Source organism: Sturnira hondurensis, unplaced genomic scaffold (assembly GCF_014824575.4).
Source record: "Sturnira hondurensis isolate 20B ecotype Veracruz unplaced genomic scaffold, ASM1482457v3 Scaffold0021795, whole genome shotgun sequence".
NCBI lineage: Eukaryota > Metazoa > Chordata > Mammalia > Chiroptera > Phyllostomidae > Sturnira > Sturnira hondurensis.
In genome coordinates this window covers 8,058,690-8,077,752 of record NW_028094426.1, presented here as the reverse complement: position 1 = coordinate 8,077,752, position 19,063 = coordinate 8,058,690, and the positions used below count along the sequence as shown (strand labels likewise).

The following is a 19,063-nucleotide window of genomic DNA, read 5'->3' as shown; positions in this document are numbered from 1 at the left end:
ATGATCTGTGAGCAAGGAAAGGGGACTTAGACTCAACCTCTGATGGGAGAAGGGTCAAAAACTGTCTGGATGTGCTTTAAAATGGTCACATCATAAAAGAAAAAATTAACTACTACTTTTAAATTTCACCCTGAAAATCAACAGTTCATTTCTAAAGTTACCTCACAGAAACAACTTTTAAAATATAAATTCTGTTTTTTAATGTAAAATAATGATAATTTTCCAGCTTTAATGAAGTACAATTGACAAGTAAAATTGGAATGTATTTAAGGTGTGCAACACAATGTTTTGATATATGTATACACTGTGAAATGATTATCACTATCAAGTTGATTAACACATCTATCACCTCTGGTAGTTACCTCTTTCTCTCCTTCTCTTTTTGTGAGAGAATTTGTTCTTAGTAGTATGTTCCATAGACTCCTTATAGTAAAATAAGCAGGTCATCTTGCTAAAAAATCAAAGAACAATAAACAAAATTTTAAATATATATAAATATAAGCAGTAATTTTAGCAGAAGACTTTTGCACTGGGATGCATCACAGATACATATGCACAGATTCTAAGCTATGAAAGAATTTCCATACCATTTGACACTAGAATTCTCACATCTAATGTAGATAAATATTTTGTTTTTAATGCGATATATTTCCCCTCAAAGAATCTTTAACTGAGAAAATATTGTTGAAGAATGAAGAACCAAATTTATAAAACTAAGACTATTCAGGAGAAAAATAAGATTAAAAAATGAAACTAATATAAACAAATTAAAGCATAAACGTATAAACTATAAAAGTATAATGTATAAATAAACAAATTAGACTGATATACATTTATATAAAAATACAAATACAGTAAATAGCAAGATTATAAAATATTAATAATATCCCTATAAACAGTTTACCAAAAAAGTGTATCACTGAATTTATTAGCATAACTCTATACAATAAAGGGTTTTTTCTCATTTACATAGCAATAGCACCTAAACATCCTTAGTTAATAAGAAGCTTTCTTCACCTAAGCTTGATATATTTGTGCCAAAAAAGGGCTGTGCCTCATTACACCCTACACAAAAGTAACCATGAGGTTCATCAATGAAAGAAAATGACCCTATTTGTCAGAGCTTCGAGAAGTACATTGTTGTCTACATTGGGTGGTAGGAAAAGGTGTCATATGGAACGTATTTCTAGGCCAAGATCATGGTTTTGCCAGTTGGTCAGACGTATGTGAGCACTATTTGGGGTAATAAAGAGGAAAGACTGGAAAAACAACAAGCATAACTGGAGGAAAAGCATATGCAGGAATTTCTCAGAGAGGGCATAAAACATACAAATCTTTGTGCATCTGGTTAATGCCCACCAGACAGCATCCACCATGAGAAGTCACTTTATAATCAGATGGACCAGATAACCTGCCTGCAGTTAACCCATCTCTTTTCTTGACCACCATTGTGTTTACGTAATGTACCCAGGATAACAGCATTCTCTGTGGTGGGGATGGAAGCAATGCATGAGTCCACCATATGGACTTTGCCTCCATACAGCTGATTGAGCATGTCACCTCTAGGTTTGCGACCAGCCTGTATCAGAAATGGACCTTCTACCCTGGATATCATAGTAGATGAGTAACGGACCATAGGTAAAATCCTGGCATCAGATTCTGCTGCTCCAAGATTCTATTGTCAGCATTGACATTAAGGAGCACAGTTCCATGGCAGCCTGCCTACTGTCAACTCTGACCTGGAGAGCACAGTCACTATTAAGCTTCCCCAAATTGTCCCATCGTCAGTGGACTTCTCATTTCCTGAGGAGGTTCCCCTGAACTGTCCCACAGAACACAGTCAGATGGTGGTCTCTTGGGTCCAACCTACCATATCAATTCTAACTCCCCCATTTTTATGAACATCCTGAATGGTTTTGTGTACCACCACAAGAAGTTCTTTTATTTGTATTGTTTTTGTTTTTATTCTAGTGTATCATCAAGGTTAAACTTCTAATAAACAGCAAAGCTATAGAAATTAGCTGAAGTATCACTCCTAAAAAGTTGAATCATGATTCACCGTGATTAACACCATGTCAATGAATTCTTTCCTACCCAGGCTGATATTCCATGTAACCCTCCCCTCACTCCCATCTACAACTGTCTACTCAAGATATTCCCCTGTTCCCATGTTACTGACAACACATGGTAACCAGGTATGTGGTAGCATCATTTGTACTCTCAGTTTAACTTCTCTGATTTTCAAATCTTAATTTTCAGTAATTTGGCTGAAGTTAGGTCTAAGACCACAACTTGAAACATAGTAGGTGGCAAGCTCAGCACGAGCAGTAGCAATAGCAATGAAGTCCAGAAGAGAGTCAGTTGACTTCTGAAGAATATTCCAAGTAATCTGCAAAGGCCCAAAGTGCTTGTTTCTGATGCAATATTTCCTTTAGGGCAATAAGGTCCTCAAGGTTATATATTTACCAATCAATATTATTAATTTTTTCCTTATGATGTATGATTTCTAAATGGACCATAAATGGCTAATCTTTTGAACCCAAAAGGATCTTAGCTGTCTAAGTTAATGTATCTGTTATAATCACTCTTGTTAGCATAGCATACAAAGAAAAGCAGAGATTGTCAACATCAGACCCACTACAATCTATGTGCATATGGGCAAGAAATTTAACTTCTTGAAGTCTAGGATATAAACAAAATTTGTATATTATAAAGTAGCTAAATAATTATGAAGACATTTTAAAAATTAAATGTATGCATATCTATTAAAGAGATCATGAACTTTCACAAATTTATTAAGCTCTACAAGATATGAAATATATGAATATCACCATATATTTTATTCTAAAGAAATACAGATAGATAAACAGGCCTATAGAATAGTAGTTTAGTAAAATTACATATGCAATGTTTATTTGTAAAGCAAACTGTATAGTAATCAGCCAATAGATTATACAGAGTGTTATTTTGTGTAATAAAGAAAAGGTTAAGTATGAAGAATAGTATAAAAATACAAACAACTGAAAAGGCAAAGTATGTGGTTTGTGTTCAATCATTTTATATCTCTACATTTTTTTCATTGCAAACAAAGGTTAAATTCAATTATTATATGAATGTTAGAAACTCTTTGATATAATAAGTCCCCAAGGATCACATGTCTACTACACAGATTTCCTTCTCTTTCCAAATACATTATTGATCAGCTTGGCCATTGATTTAGATCCGCTGGCTCTTCTCTTCTCTCTGAGTTTGCAGTTTGCCAGGATGCCCTTGATAACTCTGACAAACATCATTTCCACCTCCAAAGCCTGCTCTGCTGCAGACAGTTCACAGAACTGGCAGCGGTTCTCCAGCGCCAACTTTTGCCCTTCTTCCCAGCCAACCTCTCGCACGTGACAGAGATCCCGCTTGTTACCGACCAAAAGCACTGCTGATTCCAAAGCTCTGAAACACAGATACACAGTTCTTTGACAAGATTGAATTATTGATGCCTCTTTTTAATTAAGTAGGTAGTGTCAAAAAGAGTTATGAACCAAAACAGAAAAAAATACTGTGTGTGTTATTTATGGTACATGTGTGTGTATACATCTTGATTTATGTAAAAAAATGTTTTAGAAAGAATGTAGTAAATGACACAGGAGCAGCAAGTATCTTAAAATGCAAGCTCTGAAGTGATACCAACCTATTTTTGAATTTTGGCTCTGTTTACTAAAACTGCATAGTTGTTACTTTTCCAACTTTCAATTTTCTGATACATGAAAACTGGTAATATAGTCATTGTCACAAAGAATTATCATATAGATTAAATGAATGTACGTAAAAATACCTGACACAGTGTCAGGCCGTGGAAGATGTTTCTAATTTTTTTTTTCATTTCCTTTTCAATGGAAAGAGGATATTTCACAATGGAATACTACTCAGCCATAAAAAGAAGAAAACTTTACTCTCTTTGACAGCATGGATGGACCTGGAGAACATTATACTAAGTGAAATAAGCCAGTCAGAGAAAGAAAAATACCATATAATTTCACTCACATGTGGAATCTAATGAACTAAGCAATATAGCAACAGACTCAGAGAGCAAAATAACAGGTATCAGGGGAGGGATGCGAGGGGTGGAGGGATGAAGCAAAAAGAAAAAAGGAGTCATGGACATGGACAACAGAGCTGTAATTGCAGGGGAGTGGCATAAGGGGGCTAAATGGTAGTGGAAAAAGTACAAAATCAGAGAGAAAAAAAGGGAAGGACTAACTCTACTAAATAGTAACTATGATTGAACAATTTACATACATAACAAGGTATAATGCCATTTAATACTCACTGATTTTTATTCTTTGTTAATATCTATTGTCACATACTTGAGAGAAAATTTCACAATCTCATGACCTTGTAGAATCTTTTTTTGTTTATTTAAGAACTATGTCAAGGTATCTGACTGGTGTAGCTCAGTGGATTGAGCTCTGTGAACCAAAGGGTCGCCAGTTCGATTCCTGGTCAGGGCACATGCCTGGATTGTGGGCCAGGTCCCCAGTAGGGGATATATGAGAGGCAACCACACATTGATGTTTCTCTCCCTCTCTTTCTCCCTCCCTTCCCCTCTCTAAATAAATAAATAAAATCTTAAAAAAAAAGAACTCTGTCAAGGTAATATTTTTGTCAAATTCAATGTATTTCATTGGTTACAACAAAACATTCCTAAAACAGACTTTTGTTTGAAGAATACAGTAAGATTACTAGTCCTCACGTGGTGTGAAACTCTGCCAAGATATCTACTATAGGAAAAAAATGAACAAGTGCAGCCATCAACTCCATCTACAGAGATATCATCCCCAGATTCCACTTCAAGTTGTTTTTATCCGCATGACAGTGTGAGCCATGAGGAAAAAGGTACAATATGTGTTGGACTTTTGCGGGTATTAATAGTATATTCTTCTACATAGTTCAGGAAATTATTATAAATAATTAATGGGTAATGCTAAAATATTTTGAAAGATGAGTCACAAATATCAAATGCAATTTTAATTAAACAATGCCATATTTTGCTTTTCTAGTCTCTTCAGATTCAGAATTGAAAGTACTCTAAAAATTATTAGTCAAGACATTAAGAAGACTGACAGGAAATGACAATTTATTATTATGATTATTATTTTTACATGTTTTTAGTAACATTTGGAAGAACATCAAACAAATACCCTCACTGTTGCTCACCTAAGTCATGGTGCTTAAATATAAGATATTTAATGTTGGAAACAATGGTGTTTAAAAAAAAACAATAGTTTCATAGGAAATCAGAGCTCCACGGTACCTTAGTATAATCACATCCTTTTTTCCTACCATGCTTCCCACAGTTTTATAGTCAGAAAAGTTAGGTCTCAAAGATTAAAGACCAATCATATACAAACAAGAATTTACATCAACTGACTCCAGAAAAATACTGTTTATCAATTATTATCTGATGGCTCTTAACAGTGGGGCTTTTAAAATAGATATAAAAAGCACCTATACCAATACTCAGTGACAATATTGTGTTTTTTTTCTTTGCAGTTTAGAATGTTGTTTTGGACTAAGGGGGAATTTGCTTAAGAGCACACAGAGTCCCTTACATCAGCATTATGAACAAAATATTTTAAATGGGAAAGGTTATAAAAAAATTAAATGGGGAATTTATATGTTTAAACTTATATTTACTAATGTAAGAATGGTTTAAGGCACAGTTATGTCTTTCTCCATAGCTACTTGTGCCAAGGCCATTAATAATAGGGAATCGCCGATGGGCTATTTCCTTTAGAGGGTGAAATGGAGAAAAATGTATTCTCATACATAGAATTTGCATTGATTCGATTATTCTGTCTATTTTACTTTGATAGATTGAACAACTAAATGGCTAGGAATTGGATGCCAAATGTACTAAATCTGGATTTATTTAGTATCCTTAACATTTTTGTGGGAATGAAGAGGGAAGGGTGGGAAGCCAACCATCTTGTGTACAGAGGACCCTTATTTGCAAGTGAGTGTCATGTTAACAATAGAAGCTGTCTTGTAAAATCGCCATTCACGCAAGGCAAGTAACTGTTTATGTCACCCAGGATATAAAGTATTCTCATCTTCTTCCTTTTACTACGTGTATAACTCCTGTGGAATGGAAGGTGAATTGTTCAGGGCTGTTAAATTTTGTAATTGGAAGGCTGTATTAAACTCTTCCTAAGGATGCTTACAACTCTACGATGATTTACTAAAAAGAAAGGAGAAAGAAATGAAAAGCATCTTACCTTTTACAATGACTGGTTTGTGGCTCCCGAATTCTGTAGATCAGTGCTTTTGCAAAAGCAAATGAAGACCTGTTACTGATGTCATACACAATAACAAACCCATCTGCCCAGTGCAGCTCACTCGTGAGGGAAAATCTGGCCTTCTGGGGCTGCAAATGAACCAAGCACAATGAAAGGGTGAAATCTGGCATCTGTATTACACACCTTAGAGTGAATTAATGAAGACCCATTTCAATAAGAAAAGAATTAAATAAGTCAGAAACTGGTATTTTCTGAAACGTAGTTTCCTTATTTCTTCATCACTCTTTTTAATTAAAAGTGATTAAAAGTTTAAAGGATAAAGGTGAACTATAACAAGGTTGTAGCTATCTCATGTTGCAATATTTCTCTAAGAAAATATTTCTATGTTTTTGAAAAATTGATAAGCTATAATAATTATCCTTTGAATTAATATTCACATATTTGTTTCAAAAAGAGATAATATTTTTATCTATATTAGTAAATGGAATATCTGTTGATTTTTGGTGCTAGACTGAAATCAGTAAAAAAAATTATAGGGTAGATAAAAAGATTTAAGCTATATCTTCTATGCCTAAAAGAACCCATCCCAGAGAGTTGTTTTGAAGTCTTGAACAACTGTATTTATATAATCCTAATTTGAAAAAGGTTGATACTCAAAACTGCCTTATGATCTACTGAGAATAGTGAACTACAAAGGAAACAGTGAAAATATAAAGTGAATAATAAGTCATTAAACTATTAGCTTTTAATAGCTACATTGTGACCTGATAGAAATACATTATGAATTCAGCCAATTATTTATATTTTAAAAATATTTGTAACATGACATTTTTTGTCATAACTTTACAGAGAAGCTAGATACTGGCATTTGTAATACTAAAAATAATCTCTTAAAATGTTTAAAGATTTTATTTACTTATTTTTAGAGAGAGGGGAAAGGAGGGAGAAAGAGAGGGAAACATCAGTGTGTGGTGGCCTCTCATGTCCCCCATTCTGGGGACCTGGCCCACCACCCAGGCCTGTGCCTTGACTAGGAATCAACCGAGTAACCCTTTGGTTTGCTTGCCAGGGCTCAATTCACTGATCCACGCTAGTCAGAGCTAAAATTTTAATAATTATTATTGAGAAAAAATTCAGTTAAGACTGGCAACTTTACACTGACCCTTATCCAATCTTCTCCAAATCATGATTAAAAAAATAAAAGGGTATTTCGTTGTACTTACTTGAGAACAAGGGTCATATATTTCTAGATTCAGTTGCTTCCCTTCCAAACACAAATGCTTATTATAGATGGATTCTGCAAAATACACATATGTTTACTGTCAGTATGGGTATACCACAGAATAAAAAATTGCACCTATATTTGGATCACAATTTTGCAAATTCAAGTGGTTATACTTTAGTGGAGTTGTTATTTATGGCTAGTGGTCAAAAAAAATACCTGTTTCTTTACTCACATATATTCTTCAAAAGTGGAATTCACTACATCTATTCGGCCACATGATTTTGTGCTTATGTACTTCTATTCCATTACTGTGATTGGCATGGCTGGATTATCTGTGTTTCTGGGCACAGTTTATTATGAACTAGTTGGCATTTCCTCTGACCCAGTGAAAACCACGGCTCTGCCAATTCTGCATCTCTCTTATGCATCATAAACTCTGCATCTTTACTGCATCATTACTAACAGCCGAATTCTCTTAACAATCCTTTGCATCCTACAGTCTCTTTGATTAAAACTTAAACTATGTTTCCAGACATGTAAAGCTTAAAATGTTTTCAGAGAATGCCTTCTAAATTTGATTTACGTTTACTACTGTGAACCACAAAATTTACCTCCACATATTTTAAAACATCCACTGCCAAAACTCAGAGACTGCCGTCTGAGTCACCACCTGTCTTTAGAACTTTATTATTTCTCCTTCTAGTAGTTATTTATGAGACAGAGTCATTTTTTGCTAGTTTTTCCTCATACAGTGGTCACCTTTTGCTAATTTGAGTATTTTTCAACGTGTCTCTAAGTTTCATGCTCTTAACAAAGATGTAACAATCAGAAATGTGTATACTTATTTGTTTACATAACTGTACCCTAGTAAAGACTAAGGCAATATTTTTTTCATTGTTGCTGCCATTGTTTAGGAGGTATTGTTTTATTCGTGTTTTGTAGTTTTGGAACATTACCTCGTGTCTGCCCGCTAGCTTGTGTGTTACCGTGACCTATTGACAAGGATTGCTGACCTGAGAAATAACACAATGAGGATTTTTATATATTTCCTCTCTCTACAATCAGTTTTAAGCACTTGTTCACAGTGTCATATAGACTGAAATACTACATTGGATACATGCAGAAAACAACATAATGCAATACTTTCTAGCATTACTTTCTGAAGAACTCTAACAACATTATCTCATACATGAATGCCCAAAATTTTTGCTCATATTTTTCCTCATGGAAAAACACATTTACAATCATAATTTCATTTCACTCTAAATAAGTCTTATTGAACAAAAAAATTATTTCCCCTTTCTCAGTTCTCATATTATTTATAAACCCATCATTTTTAAACAAAGAACACAAAACATTTCCCATACCTTTGATCATATAAGATACTAATACAATTATATTGATTAATTGCTGAGCCAAAATATACTCAAACCTCTAGTAATATTTCTCACTTTTATTAATTCCCCACGGTGGTATTTCCCATATGTCATACTAATCCTGATCAAAATAACAGACACTTACATTAGAGCTAGTGAAACGCTCCTCAGATTATCTCAGGTGCCCTGACACAGGTTTCAGAATTTCTCTGAAACTTACATAAGCAGCCTAGGTAATTATATATGATCTTTAATCAAGACATAATTTTCCTGTTCTTTTCACACAGTTTTGCCATTAAAAAAGCTTTATATTATAGAAAATATGCAGTAGGAAGGGATAGCTTGACATTTCGAAAACTGTTTTTACTCTCCCCTGAAATATTTAACTTCTACCACACTGCATGTTCGTGCATTCATTGTATTATGTCATCCTACTAATATATGAGGTCTGATGGTTAATGTCGCCAATCACGTTGACATAAATCATGTTGTGTTAAACTGAAAAAAAAGCTTTATTTTATAATTACTTGTGCTTTTACCATTAATTTTCCCTTATCTTTCGACAGATGCTTACCTAATTTCAAAATTGTTTCACAGCTCACAGAAATATGCACATTCCCACGCTCCACAATATCGGGGGATGGGGCCGGAAGAGATCTCAGTTTTAATGTTTTTCTACCTTTAAACTGAAACCAAGGGACTTTCTAATCCATCTCAGGTCACATCAAACTGAATGAATTTTATCATAAAATAGTATTTAAATTCAATAACTTATTTTGGCATTTCTAACCAGGATCCATGAATAAATAAGTTGCTTAAAAAAGCAAAAGTGAAAGATTTTATTAAAATTTTTTGCCGACCTTAATTTTGGCTTAATGATAATCTGAATTTTTAAAAGTCTATGAAGTAGTGACTTACCAAAATTAGAAGCATATTCTCCAATGAACCGCTTGGTAAGAAACCTTACTGTGAGGGCTGCAAGATAAACAAGGTGGATTTACAGTCTTCTCTGTTTTAGGATACGAATAATTTAGTTATGTGCATGGGGTTTTAACTTCAGGTCAAAAATTACCAAGCATCAGGAGGATCTTAAAGCTTTACCAAATTTGGTCTCAACAATAGCAGCAAGATTTGCAACACAGATCTGTAAAGGTTAAGAGGCTAGAAAAAAGTGACCTTAGCGTGGGATCCACTCAAATCACAATTAATTCAGGAATTCAAATATAAGGCTACTTACCTTTTGTAACAAAGGCGTAGTTCTCATTATATCTGAGGTGCAGGCACTATAGCATTTTTTTCTTTATCAAATTAAGTTTGGTTTCAAGGTGTTACATGCTTCTAATGACAAGGACAAGATCAAGCAATTCAGTTACTTGAAGGACAGAGGGACTTCAAAATCCAGAAAACAGAGAAAGGACCTCTAGTGTTGGATTATGTTATTACAGCTCCTGAGTTGGCTAATTATATTAGTCTTGGGCTCAGGGGGCTTCTATTGGTATCCTCATTACCATCATAAACTGACCTTAATGTGAGCAAAAACAAAAAAAAAAAAAAAAAAAAACAGTAAAATGGCTTCTCAAGTCAGGGCAAATGTTTAGTTCCCAGGCATCTACAGAGCAATGTGTTTTTTCCTCTGAAATGTGGGATTTAAAAAACAACCCACAGGTCTTCACACATCTTTCTGCACCCTCAGTCTGAGAGCAGGATTCTCTCAAGGCCATTGTTTGGTGACTGGCGGGTTTGGGGCAGGTGTGTTGGAGTCACACACCTGGTGTAGTGATGGAGGGGTTTCCTGTTATTCCTGTGATTTTTAAATATCAGTAAAACAAAATACAAATGAACACTTTAAGCAGTTATCTTCCCCAAGCTATCTATAAATTCTTCAAGTACACAGTTAATTACATCACGTGCTTAGAAAATAAAAACTGCAAATGAAAAACGATGTGCAAGTACATAGTTATACCAAGTTTTATATACAAGCCAATGTATTTCCCACTCACTTTGCACTCTCCACCATGTCGGCGGGAATAACACCACTCACCGGATTTGCCTGTTCCTTGAGCACCCAAGACAGCAAGCTTCACATCATTCATGTTGTTTTCCTGTTTCTTTTTGGTCAGGCCCACGTTCTGGAGCAATACTGACTTGAGCCAAGTATGAGATTTTTAAAAACTCCTTCTTAAAGTAATGCTGCACTCATTTCTCCAAGGCCAACTCCACCCTGTATTGCTACCATCCAATAATAACATTAAAAATGTTGTAGCTTTGAACCTATGCCATCAAAAAACTTTGGAGCTACTATTTAGATACAGAAGCTTATTAAGCTAATAGTTGAGGATTTAAAAGAAGTTTAGGTCTCCGTCCTCTATATGTGTGGACCTTGAATCTACTTTCTCCTAGGACCGGGAAAAATGATCTCACTTCAGTGAGAAAGATTTTAGAGGATGACTGAACATTCTTTAATTTACTTTCATTGAATCAGTTCTGTTTTTTTCTATTAACAGCTGACTCTATATATCCTTTCATTTCTTCTGTGAAAGACGAGACAGAATACGGTAATTAAGTCATGAAAAGAGGACGGCAACCTCCACGTATTAGTGTAGGGTTGACAGCGAAGTATGTGAGTGCCCGCCCGCTCCGTCTTTGGGCCCCGGCTCTCCAGCAGACGTAGGAGCAGGGCAGTTCCCCCTTCCAACGTCCTTCTCAACAAGAAGCTTCTCTCCCTCTCTTGTTTTTCCTTTGAATTCTATGCCAATAGACAGCAGTGAAATTTCTGGGAAAAAATAAAACAATCAGCTTCGTGTTGCTTAAAGAGCAATAAATGGGAACCTGCCATTTTTCTTTATACAGACGGTATTTTATAATTAGAAAAAAAATTACAAAGAAAGAACATTTTAAAAAGAATTTTTATATAGTTCACGCCTGCTATGAGGAAAGAGGTAGATGTAATATGCAAAGTAGTGATTGTTTCATACTTCTTTTTATCAAATTTTCCTTCTACACCAAATCCCTGTATCACCATATTACCTTCCTCCCTTTTTATATATGTATAAATTTGACAGTTGAGAAAAAATATACAACAAAAAATAAAAGAATTCAACTTTTGGGTACTAAATTTTGAGGCCTAGGTGAAGAAGTTTTATTTCATTTCCAGGCTGGGTAGATCACAGGGTAACATGTTTCTTAAAAATGCTTTTATTAAATAATGGAAGGAACAGGAAAGGACAAATCAAAGAACATGTATGAATGGCCCACAGACATGGACATTGTGTGGGGATGGACTGTGGGAGCAGGAGGTGGGTTGGGTGGAAGAGGGCAAAGGGGGAGAAAATGGGACAACTATAATAGAATAACAATATTAAAAATGCGTTTATTTAACACGCATTGATGAATTTCACTCTTTATTAAAGCTATGTTGTGCTTATGAGGTGAACAATTAAATAGTAAATTATCTGCCTTGATGGAGTCAAAGAGAAAAATGGAAACAACTAGAATTATAATAAATGTGATCATTGCTAATAGAGGGCTGTGAGAGCTGGGAAGAGAAAAGCAGTGGGTAGCAACGTCTTCCAAAAGTTTGATAAGCTTGAAACATGAGCAGGACCCATTAAGAGAGGAAAGTAAAAATGACTGAGGATTAGGGAGAGTGTCTATTCCAAAAAAAGAGCTCTGTAAAGAAAACGAAGCAAGAGAGAGGATGACAATTTGTGGGATCAACAAAAGTTAGGAATGGAAAAAACTTAAGATTTTCCTTTTATTACAGACTATAAAAATTTTTAAAGATTTTATTTATTTATCTTCAGAGGGCAAGGGAAGGAGAGAGGGAGAAAAATATCAATGTGTGGTTGCCTCTTGCGCGTCCCCTGCTGGGAACTGGCCTGCAACCCAGGCATGTGCCCTGACTGGGAATTGAACTGTGATCCTTTGGTTCACAGGCCCGCGCTCAATCCACTGAGCTCCACCAGCCAGGGCAAACTATAAAAATTTTTAAATAACTTATGTTTTCTCTTGAATCCGCACAACTGTATTAAAAGTAACAAGAATGATTTTTAAGGAACTTTACGAGCCAATTTATTAAACTATGGACTTGAGAGTTTTTCCTCTATGTAGTATAATTACATCCTTACCTTCTTAAGAAACATCTGATTGATGCTTCTAGAAATTTAGCGTATCTACTGAAAGAAAGGAAAACCTCAACTTCACAACACACATGCTTGGAAAATAATAAATGAATGGTTGCTATCCGGACACTTGCTTCGTTTCACCATATCCTCCTCTTCTCTGCTCCCATTGGGTTCCAACGGTCAATCCTATAAGAAAGAAATCTGGGATTGGAATACAGAGAAGTTATAAACCTGAGCAGAGAAAATATAATTATGCACTTACTTTTCTAAGAAACAAAAGAGTCAATATATTTTTTCTGTCTCTGGTAAAGGGAGCTAAATTATTAGTATTCTGATGGATACATTATTATACCACCTACAATTTTCTCATAGTTCCCCAAAGAAACATCTGTTCACAACTAAACCAAAATCATTTTATTACTTTATTCATTTGAGCGAACAGAAATGTATTGTGTTTACTGTAGGACTGGCACTATTCTCAGTGCTAGACACACATTAGTGAACGGACAGACAGCACTGACAGATGCTGGTCATAGGGGATGATCATTAAACATTACAAACAAGAAACTAGTTGTTTATCAGAGATTCCATTCTGTTTCTCTGGGGTCAGGTTAACCAGCCCTTCTCAGCTGATTCTGTTCCCTTATAATTTTGCCACCAAAATGTTTGGGTTCGGAAGGATGGAGTGACCCAAACAAATCCCCGAGGAGAAAACTATCCCTGTTCCACAGTGCTCTTCTAGGACCTTGAAAAGATCAGTACTAAATACTCCCCAACCCAGCTGCGGTGTCTGTCATAATCTAAACAAGGTACAGATGGTGTACACCACCTTATGTAATTGTGTAAGATGTTTATATGATTACTAAGCATTTAAAAAACTTAGTTGACGTCATTCACATAATTGACCTATGACAATTATACTTTTATAATTCTAAATTTCATAGAACAAGCCTTGAAAGATAATCTTTCATTTGGGTAGCATATACTAAAGAAATGTTTTATTCAATATGTAATATTAAGAAGTGACCAAATTAAATGGGCCTTTTTTGGGCAAAAGAATTTTTCTTTTAAGCAACTATTCATCATTTTATGAACACCTCCCCAATTTCCTAAGGTTTTCAAAGCAACTGTGAGACTACATAATTGAATGGCTCTGCAAATTTTTCTCGGCATGTGTACTTAGGATTACAATTGGCTATTCAAGGTAATGATTCAGAATTTATTTTACTCTTTGAAATTATTTTTGAGGTCTTTATTGTTTCATAAGATTTTGTTTCCCACTATGCTTATAGTAGTTGGAACATGATAGGTAATAATAATTATAATCAAATACTCACCCCTGTTATCTCCTCTAAAAAATTACATCAGTTTTTTTGTGTAGATACTAGTCATTTTCTTTGAAGCTACTTTATTTTTCTCAAAGATTCTTTAGCTCTTTCTTAATGGCCTGAAGTTGGTTAGTAGAACAAAAGTGACGGAGGCCTTCAAAACCAGTTGCTCTTCCACGCCGCTGTCCCCAAAGGTAAGATGACCATTGTTAGAGCAGAGTAGTATTCCATTGTGTAAAGGTCCCACAACATTTTTACCTCACTCATCTACTGGTGGCCACTTGGGCTGTTTCCAGATCTCAGCTGTTGTAAATAATGCTGCAATGAGCAAAGGGGTGCGTATATTCTTTTAAATTACTATGCTAAGGGAAATAAGCCAATCAGAGAAAGACAAGTACCATACTATTTCACTTACATGTCAAATCTCGTGAATAAAATAAACTAACAAACAAAACAGAAGCAGACTCATAGATCTTGAGAGCAGCCTGACAGCTGTCAGAGGGGAAGTGGGTTGAGGACTGGTGATAAGGATAAANAGGTAAGATGGCCATTGTTAGAGCAGAGTAGTATTCCATTGTGTAAAGGTCCCACAACATTTTTACCTCACTCATCTACTGGTGGCCACTTGGGCTGTTTCCAGATCTCAGCTGTTGTAAATAATGCTGCAATGAGCAAAGGGGTGCGTATATTCTTTTAAATTACTATGCTAAGGGAAATAAGCCAATCAGAGAAAGACAAGTACCATACTATTTCACTTACATGTCAAATCTCGTGAATAAAATAAACTAACAAACAGAAGCAGACTCATAGATCTGGAGAGCAGCCTGACAGCTGTCAGAGGGGAAGTGGGCTGAGGACTGGTGATAAGGATGAAGGAATTATGGGGAAAAAACACAAAAAAAACAATACTCATGGACACAGACAACAGTATGGTGATTACCAGAGGGAAAGAGGGTAGGGGGAGGTAGAAGAGGGCAAAGGGTGGACAAATGGCAATGAAAAGGGACTTGACTTGGGGTGGTGAAGCCACAATACAATACACAGATAATGTATTATGGATTGTACCCCTGAAACCTATTTAATTTTATTAACCAACGTACCCCAGTTAAAAAGAAAACAATCAGTCTTCTGTAACGCAACTACCTCTAACGGGAAGTTTGAATGAGTAGCACATGGTTTACTTTGGTGTATGAACTTTCCACACAAATAATGAGTTTTAAAGGCTAAGCAATGCAGATGTGAGAAGGATACATTATTCATATTCCTTCAATTCCTTCCATTACCCTTTAGAAATAAATGTTGCAAATTTACATTCAGAATTAAACCCTACAATTTCATGGAATTGAATGAATAAAAAAGTACACTTTCTTTGAAAGCTGGCTATAAATAAACCTCAAAATGTGCGTGCAATGGTTCAAACAGAAGCATAGTATATTTCTTGCTCCCATAAAACAACAAATCAGAATTCCTCATCGGGGCACATCTCCTACAACACCTCCCAGGATGGCTTCCAGGCAGGGCAGTGCAAAGGGAAAGAACATGATAAATCGGGGGGGTGGGGGGAGGGCTTGGGGAGGCTAGCTTGGAAGAGGTGCACTCCACTCCTGTTCAAACAAGCCTGAATCATAACCTGAAACATCAGCTCTTTAGCTCTTCTGGCTCACATGTAGCAGAGTTTGGACTGGAAACTATGCCATGAGCTCTCCTGGCTCTCCCCCTTGTCGACTACAGATGGACTTCTCTGTCTCCATATTCACCGGAGTCAATTCCTTTTACTATGATATAATTAATATAATATAATGTAACTTATAAATACCAGATCCTATTGGTCCTATTTCTCTGGAGAACTCTGACTCATACAATCTCCTTGAGGAAATGGTATTTTCTCTAATAGAACATTTCAAAATGTAGTTTGCTCAGCGTTACACAGAGCAGCTGCTGACGCCAGACCAGCAGGAAGCCGGCAGTCACTCCATCCCAGCACACTGCCATCCACTGCTGACCTCCTTTCCCTTCTCCTTTGTTCTCACCTGAAACAGGTACATCCCCCTTCCATATGTTTTGCAAAATTCTGATCATGTGTGCTTTAGCCTCGGTAATGTTTTCTAATCAGTTTATAATGCATATTTATAGTTAGCTTTCTCATTCTTACCTCATCTCCTCGACTATTTATTCAAAAGTTGATCCCTTTAGATACCACATGTAAATTAGGTCATGTGATATTTGTCTTTCATTGATTGGCTTATTTCTTTTAGCCTAATATTCTTCCAGCCTATCCATGCTGTCGCAAAAGGTAAGAGGTTTTGCTTTTCTACCACTCTATAGTATTCCATTATCTAAATATATCACAGATTTTTTTACCCACTCATCTACTGGTGGACACAAGCTATTTCCAGATCACAATGAACTAATGAACGAAATAGAAACAGAAGCATGAACATGCAGAACAGACTAACAGTGGCCAGAGGGGAGAGGGGAACTGGGTGAAAGATGGTGAAGGGATTAACCAAAGAACATCTATGCATGACCCACGGACACAGACAACAATATGGAAATTGGCTTAGAGAGGGGGGCTAAGTGGAGGTGGGGAAAGGGTGAAAAAGCATAAATAATGAAAATTTTAAAAATCAAAATCACTCATTAGAAATAAAAATAAAAGATATTTTCTAGTATCTTCTTTTTAAAAAGTTGAGCCCTTTGAACTTTTTTTGCTGTTTTTACTCATAAGCATAAAGCCATGGTTATGGTTATAAGAATCTGGGGATCATCACCTTAGGGTGATTCTTTAACTTACTATGTAGTGCTTCTTCTGAACAAAGTATATCTTTTTTAAAAATATTTTATTTATTTATCTTTTAGAGGGGAAAGGAAGGAGAGCAGGAGAGAAATATCAATGTATGGTTGCCTCTCGTGAGTCCCCTGCTGGGAACTGGCCTGCAACCCAGGCATGTGCCCTGACTGGGAATTGAACCGCGATCGTGTGGTTCGCAGGCCCACACTCAATCCACTGAGTTACACCAGCCAGGGCTGAACAAAGTATATCTTAATTTGTTTCATTTATAGGTGCAACTATTAGTGGTGATGATGTCATATTTCACATTAATAAATAAGAATATGTGGACATAGCTATTGTTTGATGTGGTATTCTGAGCCAAGGTGATCCATAAAACCCAGTAATGTCCTACAATTTTTCATCCTAGAAATTAATTAATAAGTCAGCATTTGAAAAGTGAAATGTTTTTATTTGCATTATTATATTAGATAAGGACAAGAAGCAAGTCACACTGAGATAAGCATGTGCTATTTTTCCTGTTCTTTCCCACTGAGTAAACCATCTATTTTGAAAGGAATAGAGCATATCTGACTTCACTGTAAAGTTTGAGAAATACACATTAAGTGCCTACTACGTGCCAAATACCATGCTAAGGAAAATGGCAGCATTCATCCTTTCTTCTTAAAGAGTTTTCATTCAGGGAAAAATATTTAATATTTATATAACAAGTACAAATTAAAGTAAACACAAGTTGTCAGGAGTACACGGAGAGGAGAAACCTGGCTGAATTCGAAATGGAAGGAACAGTAGGCCAACTCATGGCCCCCAAAGTTGTCAGGTGCTAATTAACCTCTGAAACCTGTGTTAAGCAATATGGAAAAATATATTTGCAGATGGAATTAAGTTAAAAATCTTCAGATAGGGAGATCACCCTAGATTTCTTGGGTGAGCCCTAAATGCAATACAATCACTTGTCCTTGTAAGAAGACAGAGACTTGACACCGAAGGAGAGGAGAAGATAGTGTGGTCACAACCCAGGAAATGTTGGCAGTCTCCAGAAACTAGAAGAAGCAAACAATGGATTCTTTCTTAGTGACTTTAAGGGAGTAGGTATTAAGAGACAATAGCTTAAGCATAGTCGTGAAGGCAGGAAGCAGATGGTGGACACTAGGCACTGAAACACCTCTGTGTTAGACTTGTGAGCAAAGACGGGGTAATGGTAAGAATAGGGGCTCATTTACAAGATGAAATGACAGTTGCCCTCTATGGTGTGTGTAAGAACATTAATTATCCTGTAGGACATTAGACGTTATCAAGAATTTTTAAGAGTATAATGCTTTATTACCAAATACTCCATTCTTGAAAGCAGAGTAATCCCACACCATCCTTGGTTTTGCTTTCAACAGATTCAGTTACCAGTAGTCAACTGTGATCTGAAAGTAAATGAACTATTCCAGAAATAAACAATTCATAAGTTTACATTGTACAGTGTCCCGAGTAGTGTGATGAGATCTCTTCCTGACACACTCCCTCCTGCCCAGGCTGTGACTCATCTGTTTATCCAGCGTGTCCGTGCTGCATCCACTTTCTCCCCATTAGTCAGTCGGTGGCCTTCTCAGTTACCAGATCCACTCTCATGGGATCACAGGGCTTGTGTTCAAGTCATCCTTATTTTACTTAATAACGGTCCTGAAGAGCAAAAGTAGTGATGCTGGCAATTTGGATAAGCCAGAGACCTTTACTCTTTTTCATAGGTATGTATGTATAGATCAAAACTGTATTATGTATAGTTTGGTACTATCTGTACTTTCAGGCATCCACTGGGATCTGGGAGCATATTCCACAAAGATGAGAGGAAACTACTGTAATACAGAATGTGGTTTGGATGTAGAACAATACTGGATGTAAGGGAAGCTGAAAGAGTAGAAGAAAGGATACCTATTAGGA

General features: G+C 35.9%; 1 protein-coding gene across 1 annotated transcript; it reads right to left on the bottom strand.

Moving 5' to 3' along the window:
* Positions 1-2,835: 2,835 nt before the first annotated feature.
* RERGL (RERG like) lies at positions 2,836-11,378 on the bottom strand. The gene is made up of 5 exons (XM_037033844.1): positions 10,933-11,378; positions 9,810-9,866; positions 7,514-7,587; positions 6,270-6,418; positions 2,836-3,444 (listed from the first exon to the last, which is right to left on the bottom strand). The coding sequence occupies exons 1-5, from the start codon at positions 10,982-10,984 to the stop codon at positions 3,162-3,164; spliced, it is 615 nt and encodes a 204-aa protein (XP_036889739.1). The 5' UTR covers positions 10,985-11,378; the 3' UTR covers positions 2,836-3,161.
* Between the last annotated feature and the right edge of the window lie 7,685 nt (positions 11,379-19,063).